The sequence below is a fragment of the Choloepus didactylus genome, chromosome 15 (assembly GCF_015220235.1).
Source record: "Choloepus didactylus isolate mChoDid1 chromosome 15, mChoDid1.pri, whole genome shotgun sequence".
In the NCBI taxonomy this organism is placed as follows: domain Eukaryota; kingdom Metazoa; phylum Chordata; class Mammalia; order Pilosa; family Megalonychidae; genus Choloepus; species Choloepus didactylus.
In genome coordinates this window covers 29,752,223-29,775,021 of record NC_051321.1, presented here as the reverse complement: position 1 = coordinate 29,775,021, position 22,799 = coordinate 29,752,223, and the positions used below count along the sequence as shown (strand labels likewise).

Below are 22,799 nucleotides of genomic sequence, written 5' to 3'. Positions count from 1 at the left end.
CACACTGGTCCATTATATTGATTATATCATGTTGATTAGACCTAGTGAGAAAGCTGTAGCAACTACTCTAGATTTGTTAGTAAGGTATTTGCATGGCAGAGGATGGGAGATAAATCCAACAAAAATACAGGGGCCTTCGACCTCAGTAAAATTTTTAAGTGTCCAGTGGTGTGGGGCATGTCGCGATATCCCTTCTAAGGTGAAGGATAAGCTGTTGCATCTGGCCCCTCCTACGACCAAAAAAGAAGCACAATGCTTAGTTGGCCTCTTTGGATTTTGGAAGCAATATATTCCTCATTTGGGTATGCTACTCTGGCTTATTTACTGAGTGACCAGAAAAGCATCTGGTTTTGAGTGGGGACCAAAGAAAGATGAGGCTCTGCAACAGGTCCAGGCTGCTGTGCAAGCTGCTTTGGCACTTGGACCATATGATCCAGCTGATTCAATGGTACTGGAAGTGTCAGAGGCAAATAGAGATGCTGTTCGGAGCCTCTGGCAGGCTCCTATAGGAGTATCACAATGGAGGCCCTTAGGATTTTGGAATAAAGCCTTACCATCCTCTGCAGATAACTACTCTCCATTTGAGAAACAGCTTTTGGCTTGCTATTGGGCCTTAGTAGAGACAGAACGCTTAACCATGGGCCACCAAGTTACCACGAGACCTGAGTTATCTATCAAGAGCTGGGTGTTGTCCAACCTGCCAAGCCATAAAGTTGGGTGTGCACAGCAGCACTCCATCATAAAATGGAAATGGTATATATGAGATAGAGCTCGAGCAGGTCCTGAAGGTACAAGTAAGTTACATGAGGAAGTGGCCCAAATGCCCATGGCCCCCACTCCTTCCACCTTACCTTCTCTTTCCCAGCCCACAGCTATGGCATCTTGGGGAGTTCCTTACAGTCAGTTGACTGAGGAAGAGAAGACTCGGGCCTGGTTTACAGATGGTTCTGCACGATATGCAGGCACCACCCAAAAGTGGACAGCTGCAGCACTGCAGCCCCTTTCTGGGATGTCCCTGAAGGACAGTGGTGAGGGGAAATCCTCCCAGTGGGCAGAACTTAGAGCAGTGCACCTAGTTGTTCACTTTGCTTAGAAGGAGAACTAGCCAGTGGTGCATTTGTATACTGATTCCTGGGCTGTTGCTAATGGTTTGGTGGATGGTAAGGGACTTGGAAGGAATATGATTGGAAAATTGGTGACAAAGAAGTCTGTGGAGAGGTATGTGGATAGACCTTTCTGAGTGGGCAAAAAACATGAAGATGTTTGTGTCCCAAGTGAACGCTCACCGGAGGGTGATTTAGTAGAAGATTTTAATAATCAAGTGGATAAGATGACCTGTTTGGTGGATACCAATCAGCCTCTTTCCCCAGCCACTCCTGTCATTGCCCAATGGGCTCATGAACAAAGTGGTCATGGTGGTAGGGATGGAGGTTATACATGGGCTCAGAAACATGGACTTCCACTCACCAAGGCTGACCTGGCCACAGACACTGCTGAGTGCCCAATCTGCCAGCAGCAGAGACCCATACTCAGTCTCTGATATGGCACCATTCCCTGAGGTGATCAGCCTGCTACCTGATGGCAGGTTGATTACACTGGACCATTTCCATCATGGAAGGGGCAGCGATGTGTTCTCACTGGAATAGACACATACTCCAGACATGGGTTTGCCTTCCCTACATGCAATGCTTCCACCAAAACTACCATCCGTGGACTTATGGAATACCTTATCCATCATCATGGTATTCTACACAGCATTGCTTCTGACCAAGGAACCACTTCACAGCAAATGAACTGAGGGAATGGGCACATGCTCATGGAATTCTCTGGGCTTACCATGTTCCCCATCATCCAGAGGCAGCTGGGTTAATAAAACGGTGGAATGGCCTGTTGAAGACTCAATTACAGTGCCAACTTGGTGGCAGTATCTTGCAGGGCTGGGGCAGTAATCTTCAGGAGGCTGTGTATGCTCTGAATCAGCATCCACTCTATGGTGCTGTTTCTCCCATAGCCAGGATTCATGGGTCCAGGAATTAAGGGGTGGAAACAGGAGTGGCACCACTATCACTCCTAGTGATCCTCTAGGAAAATTTTTGCTTCCTGTCCCTGCAAGCTTAAGCTCTGCTAGTCTACAAGTCTTAGTTCCAAAAGGAGGAGTGCTTCTACCAGGAAACACAATAATTCCATTGAACTGGAAGTTAAGACTGCCACCTGGCCACTTTGGGCTTCTTATGCCTCTGAATCAACAGGCAAGGGAGGGCATTACTCTACTGGCTGGGGTGATTGATCCTAACTATCAAGGGGAAATAGCACTGCAACTATACAATGGAAGTAAAGAAGAGTTTTCCTGGAACACAGGGGATTCCCTAGGGCTCTCTTAATACCATCATGCTGTGTGATTAAAGTCAATGGAAAACTGTAACACCCAATCCAGGCAGGACTACCAATGGCCAGGTAACTTCAGGAATGAAGGTTTGGGGCACCCCACTAGGCAAAACACCATGGCCAGCTGAAGTGCTTGCTGAGGGTAAAGGGAACATGGAATGGGTAGTGGAAGAATGTAGTGATAAATATGAACTATGACCACATGACCAGTTACAGAAATGAGGACTACGATGGCATGAATATTTCCTCCTTGTTTTATAAGTATGTTTGTGTTTGTCTGTAAAGCAAATATCTTTGTTGTCTTCTCTATCCTATCCCCTTATCATATGACATAAGCTGTATTGTTCACTTTGCAATATTTAAGTTAAAGGAAGTCAAGTTTAAGAGATAATGTCACTCAAGGACTTGAACCCTATTCTGGAGAGATTTAGTAAGCTTCTGTTTGTATGCAGGACAGCTGAGTATTGTTAGGTGAAATTATGTCTGTTATTGTTCTCTACTTAGAGATAAAATATGGTTTAAGGTGATGTGTTTAACTGCCAAGTTGACAAGGGGTGGACTGTGATGGTTAGGTTCATGTGTCAATTTGGCCAGATGATGGTGTCCAGGTGTCTGGTCAAGCAAGCACTGGCCTAACTGTTACTGCAAGGACATTTGTGGCTGGTTAATAAACCAGAAGGCTGGTTTATTAAATCATCAGTCAATTGGCTGCACGAAGGGCATGTCTTCCACAATGAGAGAATTCAATCACTTGGATTTGTCCAATCAGTTGAAGACTTCTGAGTGAGAAAGACAGAAGATCTTCACTCCTTCAGCTAGGCAGTGAAGCATTTCCCCAGGAGTTCATCGAACACTTTCATTGAAATTGCCAGTTTGCTGCCTCAGGAGTTCATTGAAAACCTTCATTGGAGTTGCCAGTTTGCTGCCTGCCCTACGGAATTTGGACTCATGCATTCCCACAGTTGTGTGAGACACTTTTATAAAACCTTACATTTATAGATATCTCTTGCTGATTCTGTTTCCCTAGAGAACCCTAACTAATACAACTGGCAAACCTACAGGGTGGTGTGTATCCCTCAACCCTGTGGCTGCTTTGGAGCATCGGGCAAGCTCTCTCCTCCCTTTGCATCCAGAGCTCTGCTTGGTGCCAAGTCCTCCTCACTGCAGGCTCCGATGTGGGTGGTTCTCAGGCCAGTGCTCACTCCTCTGGGTCTTGTTTCCCTTGAGGCCCTCCCCCAGATATAATGTCCCCGCGGCCGCCGCCCCTCCTCCTGTCGCCTCCCGCCATCTGTTCAGAGCCAGGTCCTGAATCACTCCAGACCTGCAAGGCTCCAGGCACACATGTTTCTTCCTAAACCCACGGGGTTGGGGAAACTGTACCAGAAGGGATCACTGCACGTTTACAAACTCCATCTGCTTGGAGGGAAAAAACTAAACCCAACTTTTCCCAGTGCCCGTCAACCAGACACTGAGTTCCCATCCTGAGCCTACCTCCTGGTACCATTTCTCCCAGACCTTCCCCTCCCCAGTGCTCCCTGAAGAATGAGAGACACCCGGAGGAAGCTGGAGTTCACCCTCAGACCAGGGGGGCAAGATGAAAGGTAGCGCTGGAGCCAGAGCCAGCTCCGAGGGGGAGGGGGAGCCAGTCATGGAATTCCCAGGAGCCCTGGAATCCCCACAGGGCTCCCCTGGAATCTCTCTGTGTTCTGTCAGGAATCTGATAGATATCTCTTTCCAGAAGCAAGCAAGGAAAAGCTGTTGAACCATAATTCCTTTTTTTTTTAAAAAAAACAACAACAACAGTATTTTCCTTACTGTGTTACTGGGAGGAAGGTGGGTTAGTAATCAAACTTTCGAGGTGGAAAGCTTTGCTATTTATCTGCCTCTCTTGCCCGGAGGCAGATGGCACTATCTGGTGAAAAGGCAGTTCATATTAACTGGGCAGAGGAAGAAAGAAACCTCTGCCTCCAGGTGGAGTGGGCATCTCCAGCAGCTTTCTCTTGGAGTTAGGATTCTTAGAGCCTGACTGCTGAGGTTTCAGCTCCCCTGTCTGTAATCTCTGTGTCAGTCATCATCCTAACGGCTTTATGTGGGCTGCCTCCTTTCATTTTTACAATTACCCTAGGAGGCAGGTGTTTTTATCATCCTTATCATACAGATGAGAAAACTGAGGCACGGAGTGGTTCCATAAATCACTAAAGGTTATACAGTTAGAACGGGCCAGAGCTGGGGGTCTTGGAACCCCACCATCCTGGCCCTGGAGTACAAGCCCCTAACCACGGCGCTCCGCAATCACACAGCTCTTATTATGGTTTCGGGATGGCAGGACAACCACCACCCAAATGCTTCTTGTCCCAATTCATGGTGCATGTGTTCTAAGTAATATTTGAATACAAGATTCCAGTTTGACAAGATAATTTGGACAGGTCCCTGGGGTGTGTTGTAATGAATTCTACCCAGTCACATTCCACAGGAATGACCTAGAATGATGATCCCGGAAATTGGAGATAATGTGATTTTAATAATTATTCTCACTTTCTTTCTCTCATTAGATCTTCTTGATTATTTTTTTAACCTCTGTGTTTTCTGCTCCATTATAGTGCAGTGATCATGAGAGGCATATTTTATACTAAATCTCCTGCCTTCTCCACTTCCCCTTATAGGTGTGTCTTTACTACTTCTTAATTTTGGAAAGAATACATGAATACTTTCTCCTTCTTTAAAAAAGTAAAACATTACAGATAAGGTTTCGGTTCCCCTTTGACCAAGACCCTGCCCCCATCTGATGTCTCTAATCCTGCTCCAGAGATGACTCTATTACCAATTTGGGCCACATCCTTCTGGATTAAAAAAATATATTTACATACAAATGCTGTATATGTACTTGCAACAAATATATCTTACAGTTGCTTGGTTGCATAATTGCCATCGGACTGTAAATATTGTTTTGAAACTTGCACTGTTCATTCATTAACATTTCTTGGCGATCCATCCATGGAATTATATATAGTTCAATCATTTGCTTTAACTGTTGTACTAAGTGGCATGAGAACACCACAGTCTACTTAGCAATCCTCCATGGATTATCATTTCGGTCATTCTCATTTCACCATGGCAAACAATCTGGGGCTCTCTGTGCCTTCCTGGGACTGGTGACTGACCTCAGTCAAGACCAGTGTTCTCCTATGTCCAGGGGCGAGAGCAATCACCACGACCCACAGCTCACTGTGCTGCTGGAGCTGGAACTGCCATGCCGGGCGGAGGGCACCAAAACTCTGGAATCCTAGGTACAAAATCATTCTCAGACCTCAGTAAGCTAATTCCCCAAGCTTTGGCCCCCTTGCCTTTAGCTGAGTGTCAACAATCTCAAACAATACAGAGCTTCTCTCCCCGATTAAACAGAGTGCCTGCAGGAAAGACACTTCCTCCATCTTCTACTGTCAGACTGACCCTAGCACACATCACAATCACTCCAGCTTGACCTCAGCTGATGCCTGCTCAGGACATCAAACTGAACTAAAGTTCATATAAATTTAATGAATAGGAAAATTAACAGTTCTTCACCTGCAAGGTGAAGGACTTGGAATAAGAACTCTTCTATTATAAACATGCAATGAGCCTATAAATCCCCTTAAATTATACCATAACACTCCCCTCCTCCCATTAGACATCTGTTCTAAAGTCAGATATTAATGATTCAGGTATTATAGTTTTGTTCACCCATCATTAGCCTGGCTGTTTGCGAGCTGGAAAGTGACCCTGGGGTAGAGGTAAGTGGTTGGGGAGTCTGAAGAGATGAATAAGGAAGAGACATAAAAACTCTTCAAAAGAGGTTAAGTCCTTTGGAGCAAATGAGTGAACCTGAACACCCCTCTTGGCTCTATCTTCCACGTGGTGCGGAAGAAGCAGAAGGGCCTCTCCTAGCTCTGGTCAAATATTGGCTCTGCACACTGACTGGCTGTGGTTCAGACTGAAAGGCCAGCGGCCCCTTGGAGCCTCTGTTTGCAGGGCAGTTCCTGTAGTGAGGCGCCTCGTAGGTCAGGTTGTGAAACAACCCCATGCAGCCAGGGCTTCAGAGAGCCATCCAGTCGTCCCTCGGCAGGGGCCAGGCTGTGACCAAGACACTCAAGAGTGAAGGAGCCAGGTGAGGAAATGTGCGGAGACTGGAAATGTGGTCCAGCCTCCAATAAGAAGGTAACTGAAGGTTCTCTGCAGCCCTTCACCCTCTTCCTCTTCCCCTTTAATTGCACCCCCAAGCAACCCGACCCCTTTACAGGTCAACAGGCTTCACCATCAGGCCTTGTCCTGACCAGGGAAGATAAGGCTGAGTGGTGGGTTATTTTTGGAAAAAAACAATTTCTACTTGGAGATCAAGGGCCTCACTTCTTCCCTGTTCCCAACTTGATATCTGAAATGCCCTTAGGGGCCCTCTCTGCAGACTGACAGGGTTTCCAGAGGAGGTGTCTGGAATCACTGTTGACTTGAAATACTCTAGCGATGAGGCAAATCATGCTGGAACATAGTCTCCCTCTTCCTGCTAGCATCCTGGATGACCGTGGAAGGCAACTGGGAAGGGGGCAAGAGGGACCGGGAGGGGGCAGAGCATTTTGGGTGGGCACAGAGCCAGATCAAGCCTTTTTTTATGTGTCCCAGCCCCAGACTGTCTAAAGCAGTGCTGCCCAATAGACCTTTCTGTGATGATGGCACTGTTTTATATCTGTTCTGCCGAATATGTAGCTACTTGCCGCTGTAGCTATGAGCACTTACAATGCGGCTAGTACAACTGAGGAATTGAATTTTTCATTTAAATTAATTTAAATTTAAATAGACACATGCGGGTAGTGATTAACCTATTAGACAGCACAGGTCTAAAGCCTCTACTCCCGGCATCTCCCACTGGACATGAAGAGAAGCTGGGTTCAGTATGCAGCCCCTTATGCACAGGGCAGGAAGAACTACCAGGTCCGAAGGTTCCAGGCAGAAGGTCTGGGGAGAGAAGAAGGTCCGGGGCAGAGCAGAGGGTCTAATCCTGGTGATCAGGAGGTTGATGAAAGCTTATTAGAATTGTATAAGTGCATTCATGCTTTTGTCTTGGGAGAGGTTTTTTGCTTTCTTTGGAATGACAAAAGAATTTCTGATCTCAAAAGTAAAGTAAGATAAAATAACTCATTGATCTGTCAGATAAAACTCACTCCATCAGGGAAGTCTGCCCTGATCTCAGAGAATAAGTTTTCCCAATAATGTCTTATGGTGCCTTTCTTTGCAGCATTTAGAATAGTATAAAATATTGTTTGTTTGTTTGTTTAACAAACTAAAACCTATCTTCCCACATTAAGCTCTAAGCTCCATAAGAGCAGGAACCAGATCTGCTTTTTGCCCCCAGTGCATCCCCAGAGGTTGACATACTATCTGAGACACAGAAGGCAGGCACTTAATATTGGATGGATTGATAATGGATTGATGGATGGACGGAGAGAAAGAAGGCAAGCAAGAAACAAATGAATGAACAACTAACACACCTACCAACAACCATTACTCTCAGAAACCAGCCAAATTCCTCCAATTAGGGTGGCGGTAATACAGCACTCTAGGCTGCTGTCACCATATGGGCATCTTCTTTGTTCCCCTGCCCAAGAAAAATGTTCTTTCCTCCCTCTTCATCCCATAGCATGTTTCTTATACCTCAATCTAGTATTTATTTCATTTATAATGGAGTTAATTGCCTAAAAATCTGGTTTCCCCATGAGTTACAGATTCCTGGAAGGAAGGGGCTTGACCTTCTCGATTTAGTACTCCTCACCCCGTGCCACTTCTGCTCTGCAAAAATGCACATGTTGTGAGAGGCACAGACCAATCCACTCTTACCCTGGGCCAGGTTGGATTTTTCATTTTCATATTTCCATCCTTACCACTCACACACTCACAGCCAGGGTAGTGTTGCCAGATTTAGCAAACCAATATCCAGGGTGCCCAGTTAAATTTGAATTTCAGACAAACAACAAATAATTTTGTATAAATATATACCGTGCAAAATGTTCGGTACATACTTAAACTAAAAATATTATTCATTGTCTATCTGAAATTCAAATTTAACTGGGCATCTTGCATCTTATCTGGCCACCTAATCCAGGGCTTTGCAAGCAGCGGTAAGTGAGGAGGTGGTTGGTGGGAGTTGGAAAGGGAATACAGAGACAAATGAAGCCGATTTGTACAGCTTCAGACAAGCATGAAGAGGGCAGCTACCAGGTTATCTGTGGTTTCTCTCCCCCAATTCCACGACTTCCCCCACCCCATATGAACAGCTCCCACCAGAGTTCTAAGTACCCTGCGGAGGAGTCATTAATGCTATGGGTCACCTCAAAGGGACACTGGCTCTTGGAGGACACAAGCACAAACCTCCTGCTCTGGCCTCCCTCCTGTCTGCCACCTCCTCAAAGTCAGTTGCCCAGGTAAGCCCTGACATGGTTCATTCTCAAGGATTTCTTGAGGGCTCCGCCTACAGAGTAGTTAGGTCCTGGCAGAAGCTTTGAAGATGGTAACCCACAATGTTGTTCTGCTTGGAATCTCAGTTTGCACACAGGTTGAGGGGAGGGCGAAGGCTATATTGATGCAGAATCTCCAGTGGAAAGAAATGGAAAAGCCAAGAGTCTGGGGTTCTATGCAGATCTATAACACAGCAACCTTCAAATGCTCCCTAGCTGCCCAAGCCTCTCCGTTCTCAGTGGCTGAAGAGAGTGGAGGGCAGGGAATGGCTTGTCCATCTCCCTGTTTGTCCCACAGAGGGAGAAATGGACCCTGGAGGGACATGTGCTATTCCAAGTGAAACTGAATCTGCACATACTCCAGGGCCCTCCACCCCCACCAGAGGAGGGTTAAGGACCATGCAGTACCACTTTGCACAAGATTAACCAGTTATATTCTAATAGCAGGAATCCAAGGCCTTCTTGGGGCAACCAGACCTCCACCAAGAGCACAAGACACCGTTTGAAGAGGGAGAAATAAGAGAGGGAAAGTATGGAGACACCCAGGCTGGGGAAAAGGAAACCAACTGATGGGGAAGCAGGGACCCAGGGATCTATCAAAGGGGTGTCCAGGCCCACTGCTATTGTCTGAATATCACGCATAAACCCTCAACCAGTGCCTGAGGAGTACAAGATGAGAACATATGATTAATGACAGAAATTAGTTTAGCCCAGCAGTTCTTTGCTATGGGATCATAGGGTGTGTAAGTAAAATTGAATTCAAATGCTCTTTTTCTGGGGAGAGGCTTCTAGCACATTCACAAGGGGTCTGTGTTTGCCAGATGGTCCAGAGCCAGGAGCTGGTAAAGCCAGTTAGGCAGCTTCCACTGGCTCGCTTAGCGGGCCCAGCACTTCCAGGGTTTCAAGGTGGGACTCAGCCAAAAGCGGGAGCTGCAAAACGGTTCTGAGGGCACCACTCTTGCGCCACACTCCTGTTTCCCAGCAGACTCCCATTGGGCCCCAAGGCAAGCGCTAGCGAGGCAGCGTCGGTGGCTTCTACAGCTCTGAGTATTCTGGCCCAGGACGGACCCAGACCAGTTCATCAGCACAGAGTGAAGCAAAGTGAGAAAACAGAAAAGCATCACAGTGATCGCAGGTACTAAGCCCCCAGACCCCTTCATCGGTCCAGCCCAATGTCCTAATCACCTGGTGATACCAGGGTAACTCAACATACAATTACCTGTCAGGAAAAACATGGATTCGCTCCTTTAATCCTTACAACAACCCTATGTGGTGGGTATTATTTGAATCTGCACTCTACAGGTGAGAAAACTGAGCCTAGAGAAGTTAGGTGACACGGTATCAGAGCTGGGAACCAGCCCCAGGCAAGGAGCACCCAAGCTCCAGGCCACTCTCCACATCCTCTCAGAAAGCTGACTTCTGAGGGCCATGAGAGACCGAGACAGTTAGCAGTTAGCAACTCCGTTTGTATGTCCTCTATAAGGAGCCACCATATTAAAACCAGCGACCCTGATAAGTAGAATAAAAAACGAACATCACTAAAAGGCATCCAGGCATGAGTTCTATAAAATGGAGTTGCAAAGATGCCATGCTTGGCTCAAAGGTTAACCTTCACAGAACCACCACAACCCCTTCCCAGACTGCATCTACAGCGTGTGACGGCCCACACAGACAAGCCGGGTCAGGCGCACAGCCACTGCAAGGCGAGGGCTGCTCCATGCTGGTGTGTTGCCTCTTGACACACAGGAAGTGAGCCCTCCAGGCAAGAGAGAGGTGGAGGCACTGCATTCCTGTCTTGTGAGATTCTGTAACTATGGAGGGGGTGGGGGACCAGAGTGGAAAGGGGGGAAAACTTGTTCTGATTTGGGAGTTTCCGCTGGCTTTTGGACCCCCTTTGGCTCATCAATGGGTCCTTTCAGGGTTCCCTCTCCCCAGCTGAGTTACCATTTCCTGTCCAGCACACTGCACCCATTGATGGGGTATCAGCAAATCCCACCAGTTTATGCCGGAAGGACCCAAGGAGACTGGGGCAGGAATTGAGGGGAAAAGAAGGCGGCAGTAGAGTAAGAAATGGCTTTCAACCCATCTTGTTGGATTAAGAAAGGATTTTTAGTACAGGAAGCTGGCTCACCCTGGGCTCTTCCCATAGGAAGACCACAGACAATGGTATAACATCAGTACTGGGGGCAAACATACAGGCCTGGCGTCCCTGAGATGACTCATCACCAAAGGCCTGGCACAGGAAGTGGTAGAACCTGGTTGTGAGACGCCAAGCACGGGTATCTCTTCTTTCCATTTTTTTTTTTTTTTTAATTCAGTTTTATTGAAATATATTCACAAACCATACAGTCATCCATGGTATACAATCAACTGTTCACAGTATGATCATATAGTTATGCGTTCATCACCACAATCTATTTCTGAACATTTTCCTTACATCAGAAAGAATCAGAATAAGAATAAAAAATAAAAGTGAAAAGAGAATACCCAAACCATCCCCCCATCCCACCCTATTTGTCATTTAGTTTTTACTCCCATTTTTCTACTGATTTTTTTTCAATTTTTTAACTTTGTTTATCAAAAAATTAAAAACAAACAGGCAAACAACAACCAAAAAAACCCCACAACATTTCAAACAAAGCAATGGATTAAGGAAAACAAATAACCTAAAATAACTACTTTGCTTCCAATATGTTCCTACCATACCCCAAGAAAATTAATAAACCATGTCCAAACAGAGGAGTAAGAAAAACAAATAATCTAAAATAACTACATTGCTTCCAACATGTTCCTACCATACCCCAAGAAAATTAACAACCCCTAAGAAAACAAAGGAATAAGAGAAAAAAAAAACCTAAAATAACTCTATTGCTTCCAACATGATCTTACTATATCCGAGAAAGTTTACAAACCATAATCATTCCTGAGCATTCCCATAACATTGAGATTACCCTCCATAGTTTATCTGTTCTTATTAGATTATCATTCCCCCTCCACTAATTGGTATCTCTAGGTCCCCTACATTCTACAGTATAAAACATTGTACATTTTTCACAGAATTCACATTAGTGGTAACATACAATATCTCTCTTTTTGTGCCTGGCTTATTTTGCTCAGCATTATGTCTTTTTTTTTTTAATCTTCATTTTATTGAGATATATTCATATACCACGCAGTCATACAAAACAAATCGTACTTTCGATTGTTCACAGTACCATTACATAGTTGTACATTCATCACCCAAATCAATCCCTGACACCTTCATTAGCACACACACAAGAATAACAAGAATAATAATTAGAGTGAAAAAGAGCAATTGAAGTAAAAAAGAACACTGGGTACCTTTGTCTGTTTGTTTCCTTCCCCTATTTTTCTACTCATCCATCCATAAACTAGACAAAGTGGAGTGTGGTCCTTATGGCTTTCCCAATCCCATTGTCACCCCTCATAAGCTACATTTTTATACAACTGTCTTCGAGATTCATGGGTTCTGGGTTGTAGTTTGATAGTTTCAGTTATCCACCACCAGCTACCCCAATTCTTTAGAACCTAAAAAGGGTTGTCTAAAGTGTGCATAAGAGTGCCCACCAGAGTGACCTCTCGGCTCCTTTTGGATTCTCTCTGCCACTGAAGCTTATTTCATTTCCTTTCACATCCCCCTTTTGGTCAAGAAGATGTTCTCCGTCCCACGATGCCAGGTCTACATTCCTCCCCGGGAGTCATATTCCACGTTGCCAGGGAGATTCACTCCCCTGGGTGTCTGATCCCACGTAGTGGGGAGGGCAGTGATTTCACCTTTCAAGTTGGCTTAGCCAGAGAGAGAGGGCCACATCTGAGCAACAAAGAGGCATTCGGGAGGAGGCTCTTAGGCACAACCATAGGGAGGCCTAGCCTCTCCTTTGCAGCAACCGTCTTCCCAAGGGTAAAACCTGTGGTAGAGGGCTCAACCCATCAAACCACCAGTCCCCTATGTCTGTGGTCATGTTAGCAACCATGGAGGTGGGGTAGGCGAATACCCCTGCATTCTCCACAGGCCCCTCAAGGGGGCACTGCATCTTTTTTTTTTCCTTGTTTTTTTTTTTTTTTTTTAACTTTCCCTTCTTTTTTAAATCAACTGTATGAAAAAAAAGTTAAAAAGAAAACAAACAAACAATAAAAGAACATTTTAAAGAGACCATAACAAGGGAGTAAGAAAAAGACAACTAACCTAAGATAACTGCTTAACTTCCAACATGTTCCTACTTTACCCCAAGAAAGTTACCTAATATAGCAACATTTCTGTGAACTTGCTCCTACTATATCCATCAGAAATTAACAGACCATAGTCATTTCTTCTTTGCATTTTTATTGGCCTAAGCAAGGCTCCCAGCCCTGAAGAAGACCCTAGAACACCTTGGCTTTTCCTTCCTGTTATAGGAAGGGTTGCTGTCCATCCCACAATGAGTCTTCTTCCTCTGCTACCTGCCTCTGATATGTGGGGTGCACTACCTAATGGCCACATCTGTGCTACCTGACCCTCTACCTGTGGCCGTACTGCTTGGGCCAAAGAGGGCACCTGACCCAAGCCAGGTCAGTCAGAGTCTTTCTTGGGATGTTTCAATTTGGAAGCGGAAGAGAGTTAGCCTCTCTGCGTTGGGAGCCACAAATGCAGAATTTGGGGACTGTTGACAGTCAAGTTCCTCAAGGTGCGCAGGAAAGGGTATGAGATAATAGAAACTGAAGACAGTGCCCAGAGGGAAGCAGAGACAACACAGAGGGCGAGCAGCCCTGGTTTGGGGTGTTCCTGAGGCCCACTGCCTCACTGCCCTTTTCACCATTTGGTTGACTGCATAAGCTTCACTGGTCTATCTTTCCAACCAAGTCCCCTTTCTTGCCTGAGCCAGTCTGAGAGGAAAGCTGTCACAACCAAAGAAAGCCCAACTAGAGCAGTTGGCATCAAGGGAGGTGTCTGCATTGGTGGCTGCAGGATCCACACTACCATCCCCCTGTGTAAACACATCTATGAGACATATACACATCATGCATATGTACAAACAGTGAGGCAAGAGCCTTATTTGGTGAGACAGACACAGTGGCATGGCCAGTTTGTGTCTGTGGTTCAAGAAATTGCTTATTTTCTGTTTCAGTTACCTCTGTGTGTTTGCTTTTCTTTGCCTGCAATGGATGTTTATAGATACATGTCTGCTCATGCACACAGCACCCGCGGCCATCCTCCCGCCGCCTCCACCAGGGTTTCCTACCCCCTTGGCAAAGGGGGGTGACAAAGCATGACTGTTAAGATCATCTGAGGAAGCCAACAAAGCTCCAAGTGTCTGCTGCAATATCCACGACTGAGACAAGCCCAGCTCCATCGTCAAGCTTCGCTCATCTGCCCCTCCGCTCCAATCCACCTCTGACCCTGAGAGCTCTGACAGGGTGTTCTTGGGATTAGTGAGGAGACAAGAGAGGCCAGCCCAGCAGAGGCTCAGGGCACCATCTGAGCTCAGACCAACTTACCTGCAGGTCAAAGAACTTGCTGTACCTCCGGTAGATGGTCTGGGAGGTGGAGTCAGACCAGGTCACATTGATGATGTATACCTGTGGGGAAAGGTAAGAGCAGGTGAGCAGGTGACCACAGCTGGGCATCAAGCTATGCCTGGCCTCATTTCATATGACTGTGGGTGCTCCATGGCCAGGATCATTCTGTTTTTCATCTCTGACCACAGGGCAGTCCAGGTATCATGGTGGGGGGTGGGGGAGTATACATACACATGTAAATAAACATAATATATGTAAATAGACATATAAATACATGTATGCATATATATGTACACATACACACATATTTATCCAGGGGGGAAATCAATAAAGATATCCTAAGGATGATTATCTTAGGAGGGTCAGCTTATAAGCGGTTTTAATTTCCTTCTTTTTGCTTATATGAATTTTATACAACGAACATTCTTTATTGGGCCATTAAAATTTGTTTAAGAAAGCTAATTTCCATTAGTCCGGTGGTCCTCAAACTTTAGAGTGAATAAGATTCCACTGGGGGCCTTCCAAAAATGCAGGTGCCAGACCCCACTCTTGGAAATTCTGCTTAAGTAGACTTGGGGTTGGGGGGGTCTCAGGCATCTATATTTTAAACAACCACCCCAAGTTATTTTGCTGCAGTTGAGCCTCAGGATTCATTCTGAAAAACACTCCAGGGGACCATGAAGATTTCAGAGGTGTGCCTGGCATGGGGGTAGGCACTCAGAAGACATTTTACTACTCAAGGGATGGATAGGCAGAGGAGATGCTGGCACGGGGACCATTTGTAAACTTTTCTCTTTGGACCCCTCACAGTTTTAGGGCCCACTGCTTGCTCAGGATCTCTAGGGCCTCTGCCTCAGGCTCCTCTGGAAGGCTGGCCTGGCCCCAGAGATGGGTGGGGCCTCTCACTGGAGAAGGGGAGAAAGCCCCCTACCCATACAATCTGGCTTACTCTTTCTGTCCCTTTTACCTGAACCCATGACAAAGACACACCCTCCCGGGAGAGGTCTCAATCTGAGGCACAGGTCCCCTCACCCAGTTTCAGGGCAACTGTGGTGAATCCCTGCTCTGGCACCTGTTGTGATGTCTCCAGGAATGTGGTGAAGGGAGAGAACTGGCAGTGAGGCCTCTGCCTCTCTTGCTCCCTCAGGAAGAGAGGGTGCTGTAGGTCCACAGCAGTGGCCCATGCCAGAATCGTCGGAGAGCTTTGTAAAAATTCAGATTCCTGTTCCTGCACAGGAGTTCTCATTCAGTGGACTGGAGGGGGATCCACAGTGAGAACAAAATGGGCAGGGAAGCCAGTGGTCTGGGCCACAGTGAGAAGGAAGGAACATTCAAAGAGGAACAGCCTCCGGACACCTTGATGTGTGACTGGCTGACTTTGCCAAGAGACCTGGACAGGGTTTTGCATGCAGGGTGGTGAGGGTCTGTGTTTTACTCCTCGGTTAATAAACAAGGAATCCAATCCCTTCTCCCCTCCTATCTCTAGGTCTCAGAGCTCCTTGTCTAACTCTGTGTTCAGAAATGCAACCAAGGACCAAGTCCTGCCACCCAGAGATGAGTCATTTATAATCAGGAAAAACATAATGTAAAAGGTTATCCCCATTCTTGCAAGCCCCAAATGAACTGCTGACTAGTATTATAATTAAGTAGACAGATATACTTGTTTTTATATCCTATATTAACATGTATCTCATGTAATAAAATGTAGAAACAATTTAGTTAATGGTCACTATTTGCCAACATAGCATAAAGCATTTGTACACATTAGTTAGTTTAATCCTCAGCCCTCATCACTATTTTGTACAGGAGTAGCCAAGGCTCAGAGAAGCTAAGTAACTTGCTCAAGGTCACAAAGCTAGTAAAATTTGGAATAGAGGACTTGAACCCATGTCTAGCTGAGTCCAATGCCCGTACTCTTAACTGCACTCAACTACCTCCTTATATGTCAAGTTAGGAATGTGGATATTTAAATAAAACTACTCCATCAGATCTGAACAAAGATTTGAGTTGTCTGAGAAGTCTGAACACCCCTTACTTAGCAGAAGATGGGGGAGTAAATGCAACTCTGAGCATCTGAGACTAAGAAGAGACTGAACTTGGGGGCCCAGACAGAAGTCAACAGCTAGGAATGCTGCAAAACCAGACCAATGCAGAGGAAACCCTCGAACACAATGAACTCGCCGACTGTGGCAGGGGTGATCTGGGATTTCTGTGGGGGTTATTACCCACCCTACCCAGCTGCTGACTCCCAGCTTCTTAACTCTTAAACCCTGCAACATCTTCCCCTCCCCACCTGCATCATCCCTTCCTGCCAAGCCCTAGGGCGGGGGAGCACATGCTGGGGACGCACCAGGTGCGGCCTCCCTAGCCCCCCTGACCTCTCTCCCGGCTGCTGCTTGGTGGGGAGGCCCCACGTGGCCTTGCCCTCGGGGGAGATAGCCTGCCGCGGGCCCCCAGGCCATTAGACAGCAGCCTAGAGGAAGGCTTAACCAAGGCTTAACACGACCCTCCATCCTCTCTAGGAATTAAGGGCTCTCCTTTGCCTCCCAGGGAGAATGAATCACAGCCCCTCACAGCTGGGGGGACCTAGTCCACTCTCTTTTAGCTGAGGAACCCAGGGCCTGGAATGGTGATTTGCCAAGACAAGGGTAGAGCCAGGTGAGAAGGATTCAGCCACACCTGGGTTACCTTCCCAGGCCTTTCCTCATACGCTGTGGGACCTCGGCCAAGGCTCTCAGGTCCTCGGGCCCCTCCTCTACCCGGTGGGCACCATCTTCAGGACTGCTGGGCCTCACCGCGGTGGCTGTCGTCAGCAGGCACGCTCAGCCTGTTAATGGCCGAGCTGGGATGGGAAGTCATGCTGCAATTCCCAGCCAAGAACATCAGCCAGCACATGGCCTGAGCCTGCCCTCCTTAGAAAGGTCCTTTCCCCTTTTACCCTTCAAAATCGTTTGAAAAGTCACAGGGAGGCCTCTTCTGTCTATCCCTTTACCTGAACCCACACCAAAGACACACCTTTCCAGAGCAGTAGCCAGATGGCGGCCTAACTCCTGAGGAGCACCTTGAATGCAGAGGGAAGTGGTGACAGGGTTATCCGTGTGACCCTGGTCAGCCAGAGCCACCAGTTACATTTTGGCTGCTATGCACAGCCAGGACACAGCCGTATCTCCCAATCCTTTGTTCAGCAAAGGACTGCCCCTGCTACCACCATGCTCCCCACCCCACCCCACCCTCTTCTAATGCCCTGTGAGAACATTAGGATGACTCAAGAATAGGAGTGGGGTGGGGAAATGAACCCCCATTCCCAGTTTCTCCCAAACCTCCGAGATTTAGCAAAGGCCTCCTAGCCTGGACAAATAGCCTAACTCCTAGCTTGAAGTCATCAGACACCTCCTTGCAGATAAGCCCAGAGATATGAGGACAATCTCCAGGCCCCTTCCCTCAGCTGAGCAGGAGGTTCATCTGCTTTCTTGCATCCTAGATTATCGCTCTAGATGAAAGAGGGATACACACACAAAATTCCAGCCTAGCCACGCTCCTCCCTGACATCAGAGTTTCTCAAGCCTCCCTGAACTGGCCCTGCCTGCTGCTGGAAACTCGGGAGATAAACCAAAGAGAAAGAGCAAGTGAAGGGGAAGAGGGACAGGGCAGAGGTCATCTGAGAAAGCCAGCTCTGTTTACAAAGGCGGCCTCAGGCCGAGATAAACTCTCCTTTAGCCACCGGAGCAGGCGATAACATTACCCCGCAGCTGGGTCTCAAGAAAGGTTTAGCAATTAAACATCCTGCTTCCAAACACTGCTTTGGGTTATGTTTCCCGGGTGGAGTTTCCCTTCTTCTTGGATTTTTAGAAGCCATGGATTCTCTTTCCCTGTCTCCGGCCATTTCAGGCAGATGGGAGGCATCTGTGAAGCCTCACTATGGACCAGCAACTTCATCCACTACCCCTGGGTCAACTCATGGCCCCTGCCATGCTCACCCGGGACAAAGGAGGATCTCATGGATACAACAGTGAAATTCTCCCTAACCCCCCGCGTAACACCCCGGGCCAGCCAGCCCACCACTCAAGGAACGTCTTGGACCGCCTTATGTCTGCTCAGCTCATTAGGCTCAGTGATATCTGAGGCTTCCAAACTTGTTTTCCCCAGTGGGTAATTCTGTCCTCTGTTAACCTTGCTCCTTTCAACAAGAAAATGGCCTTGATGCAAGTCAGACTCGCCACTCGACTCTGGGGCACCAAGAATGAAGCCCTGCCCAGTTCCTGTGGAGGGATGGCCATGATCCGGACTGTGACCAGTTAGCTACTGCACGTTTATGGCCCAGCCATTCCTAGAAGGCCCACGACCTGCCCTGAGTTTAATTAGAAAGTGCCAGTAAGTGCCTTTTGCACTCTTTGCTGATGAAAAGTGCAATTAGAGGCTAGCAGTTAGGGGTTATGGAAGGAATTGTGTATCTCCCTGGCACTGTGGCTCAGTTTACTGAGGAAGGCCTTATTTTCCCTGGACCCCTGCCAGCCACCTCTGGCCCCAGGCCAAGTGGAAGCCCAATACCAATCTTCACCTGCTTGCACCACCATGGGGCCGGGATCCTCTGGCAGGGACTAGGGACACTGCATACATTTAGGGAAGGTGTTTACCACCCAAGGGTTGCCTGGTCAAGTAGGGGCTGAAATCTAACCTATGCTCCACTCCTCAAAGTACACACCCTGGCTCGGGGCTGCAGCCACTGAAAGAAAGAGGTGCCTTATTCTAATGCACACACAGGTGACCTGTGGGCCAGTAGTGTTCTGAGCAGGACGCATCACTTTGCTCCTCTGGTTGGACTTTCACTGCTTTCCAGGACCCTTGAAGTCACAGCATGTCCTCGGGACCCAGCTCTTCAACTTCTTGAAATTTTAAGGAGTCTAGAGATGGAGGGATGCCCAACATTTGGGACTGATTGCTAAAGAAAATGGACTTGGAAGTCAGAAGGGACACAATCCAACAGATGATATAAGGGAGTTTACATTTTGGGATATAGTCACTGCTCTGGTTTCCTACTGGAGAAGTTTATCATGCCCATATAAGGTACCAGTCAGCTCGAACCTTCTATTCAAAGTGCCCCCCATGTACTAAGTCCTATCAAGGGGGTCAGAAGGAAACCTAAGACCCAAATTAGGCCAGGATGACCCTCAAGATTCAGATCACCCAGCAGGACAGAGAACCCCAGAGCTGCTGCTCTATGTGCAATGGCTCACAAAATGCTCAGCCAATGCCCTGTCTCCTCCCTGCCGTGGCCCCACTGAAACCCACTAGTAAGCAGTGGAGACCCTGGGTGTTAAATACCCCTCTTAACAATGCTTGGCTGTATCCAGACAGAAAGCCCCCCAGAATTCCAACATTTGATCGGGGCACCCATTAGCCTAGCAAACAAATCTGCACCCATCTCTGGTGGTGCTTACAGTCTGTTTTCCACAGCCACTTCTTATATTTACCTAACCCATCCCTCAACACATGCTGTGTCCGTCTCTATTTGACATAGACTAGTCTCCTCGCCAGGTCTCCCTATGAGCAGAAACTGTCTTCCCCTTCTCCTCAGGCTCATGGGCCTGCCAGCCTGCTAGGCACACTGAAATAGCGACTGGCTGATTTATGAACAAAAATCCATGGGGCTTGAAGCATCAAAGAGGAAGCCGATGACAACACTTGGAGAATGCCCTGCTCCTGCCTTCCCCCCTCCCTGGAAGCAAACTCTCAGTGGCCAAGGGGCAGAATACATTTGGCTCAATGCAGGGGTCTTTGCCAACCCCAAACCCTGCTTGTTAGCAAGATCAAGCTCAATGCCTGTGGCCACTTGGCTAGAGGTTCTGAGCTCAGCCAGAAAAAGCTGAGTACCCTCAGGGTATGGCCCTATTAAAATTCCAACTCCTCTTCTGGGATGAGTGTTCACTCTTGGGGTGGAAAGGGAGGTGACTGCTGATTTGGGGAACGCCCACTTAGAAGCCTGGACTTGGAGGGCAACCTCCACCAACACATACACTGACAGTTTGACCAGGTGGCAGAACCTTCCTCGTCTTCAGACTATGCCCACTCCAGGCTCCCAATGGACCTAATGTCTAAGGAGCAGTCACAGTGAACACAAATGGAAGCAAACCCGAGACAGGCTCTGTGAGGGGCAGGGTGTGCAATAGGAGAACCTTCCCCTCTCAGAACCACACATCCTCCAGTCACCCCCAAAACACAGAAGGTGCTGCTGCAGACCTGGGCCAAACAGGCCCTTCTCTTGGTAGAAAGGTTTTTTTTTAAAGGGACTCATAGGAGGGGACAAACAGCAGAGTCCTATATTGTATGAAACACAATTCATGTGTTTACAAGTACCCATAACTCTTAGCACCCATCTGTGCACGAATCACTGGCCTTATTTATTTAATTTGGGAGGCAATGGTTAGGCAAGAAGGTCTAGGGGGAGCCTCCATGTCTCGGGTGCCTCCATTTGTTACTCTGCAAGTGGAGATAACAGCGGTTACCTCACTGTTGGGGCTGTTGTGAGGATTAAGTGAGTAAATCCTTGGGCTACCAGCATCATCTGTGTCTCTTTCTTAGATTGGAAGCTCCCTGAAGGTGGAGCTATGGCATCCTAATGCCCAGCACAATGCTTTACCCTTAGAGGCACTCGCTCAATGTTCCCAAAGTAAAAAAGGGGCCAAGCAACCAGCAAATACCATTGGCGTGCTAACCTGTTGCCTGGTTTTGTGCCAAGCTAAGGATGAGGCCAAGTCCCTGCCCTTAAGGCCATTACAGCATGGCTGGGGCAGCAAGATTCACACTATCAAATCAAGTAGGCAACAGTACAAGATGGAGTAATGGGGTGCCAAAAAGTGAGGCTCAGAGGGACCAAAGGCAGTGCTGGCATGGAAGAGGGAGACGGCTTGGGAAACACTTGGGTTTGAATTTCAGCTCTAACACTTCCTGGCTGTGTGAGATTGGACAAGTTCCTTAGCCTCCCTGAGTCACGGTTTCCTTAGGTTTAATGGGGACTTCCCCTAAGAATGTGATGATGCACACAGGAGACGCAGCACAGGCCCAGCGGACATTGGTTATTTAGGCACCACGCAAGAGGGAGGGGATGAACTGACTTCTTTCCATTTGCTGCGAGAGCCTCGGATCATGACACTACGAACAGGAGTAGGAGGGGAAAGGAAGTGGGACATGGACAAACACACACACACTCTCTCACGGCGGTGATGGGACCACTACCAACAACAAGCTGGGCCTGGGAAAGTAGGAGAGCAAAAAATAACCCTGCTGCCCAGGGCCAGGAAAACAATAACCGTCCCCAGGAGCGTCCCACTGAAAGGGTGGACGTGCTGTGGCAGGCCCCTCAGGGTTGGAAGCTTTTTTCTTTTCTTTTTTTCATATTTCCTGAAAAGGAAATGAGTGTGTAAACCAGGAGCTCCCAGGATTCACAAAACCAACATGGATGTTAAAACAAAAAAGAGTCAGCTGTAAAACTCGGTCCTCACAGTCAGGACAACCAGGAGCAAAACCACCTAACGAGTCTGCTTTTCAAATCTTCTCCTGATATACACCACTGGTTTCATTAATCCATCATAAATCAATAACAATAACAGCCATGCCCATTTACTGAGCACTTACTCTGTTCCAGGAATTGCTAAGCACTTTATTTAGACCATCTCATTTAATCTTTGGAATAATTCCATGAGAAAAGGATTGTCACAGTCTCCAGTTCACAAATGAAGAGACCAGGTGGGGCCTAAGGTCCTAGGGGTGGCAAACAGGGCCATGGACTCCACAGCATGACCACCTGCCCCTTTAATGACTACACCCTTTGGCCTGGGACAGGACCCAGTCCCTGTGTTTCAACCCCCTGCTCTGTCAACTGGTTGCTTCCTGTGTGGATGATCTAGCAGTGAAATGCTGAGTCTACCCCCCACTGGCAGTGCACTATTTCACATGGCTTAGAAGCAGCCAGCTCAGCCACCTGGCAAGTTACTGCTCCTTGAGCCTCCATCTCCCATCCATAAAGCGAGGGTACTAATACTGGCCTCATTGTGAAGATTAAATGAGACCACCAGATCTGAACCATAGGGCCTGGGGCGTCATGGCTGCTCTATATATGCTTTCCCTTTCCTGTCTTTCCCCTCTAAGAATTTTAGTCTCCTCCTCTAGAAGGTTTTGGGGGCACCAACTGTTTCTCAGCATGGACCATCTCACTTTGGGTTGCCAGAGTTCTGGGCTTGGTCCCCGCCGGGGTGCCCTCTGGAATACCTGTGGGGTGTGTGGCTAAACCTTTGTACCTTTCTCCCTTCTACCCAGCACTACCCTCTGGCCCCAAGCCAGCTTATCAGAGCAAATGAGTCTGACCATCTTGAATCAGTATGTGCTCCAGCGGAGAGGCCCAGCAGTGGGCAGAGATGT

General features: G+C 47.5%; 1 protein-coding gene across 1 annotated transcript in view; it reads right to left on the bottom strand.

Annotated features, from left to right (window-relative positions):
- The window catches only part of SH3PXD2A (SH3 and PX domains 2A), a 246,976-nt gene that overhangs the window by 174,932 nt on the left and 49,245 nt on the right, over window positions 1–22,799 (bottom strand). Inside the window, 1 exon segment of the mRNA XM_037804143.1 lies at window positions 14,364–14,444. Coding sequence (XP_037660071.1) covers window positions 14,364–14,444 — 81 coding nt within the window.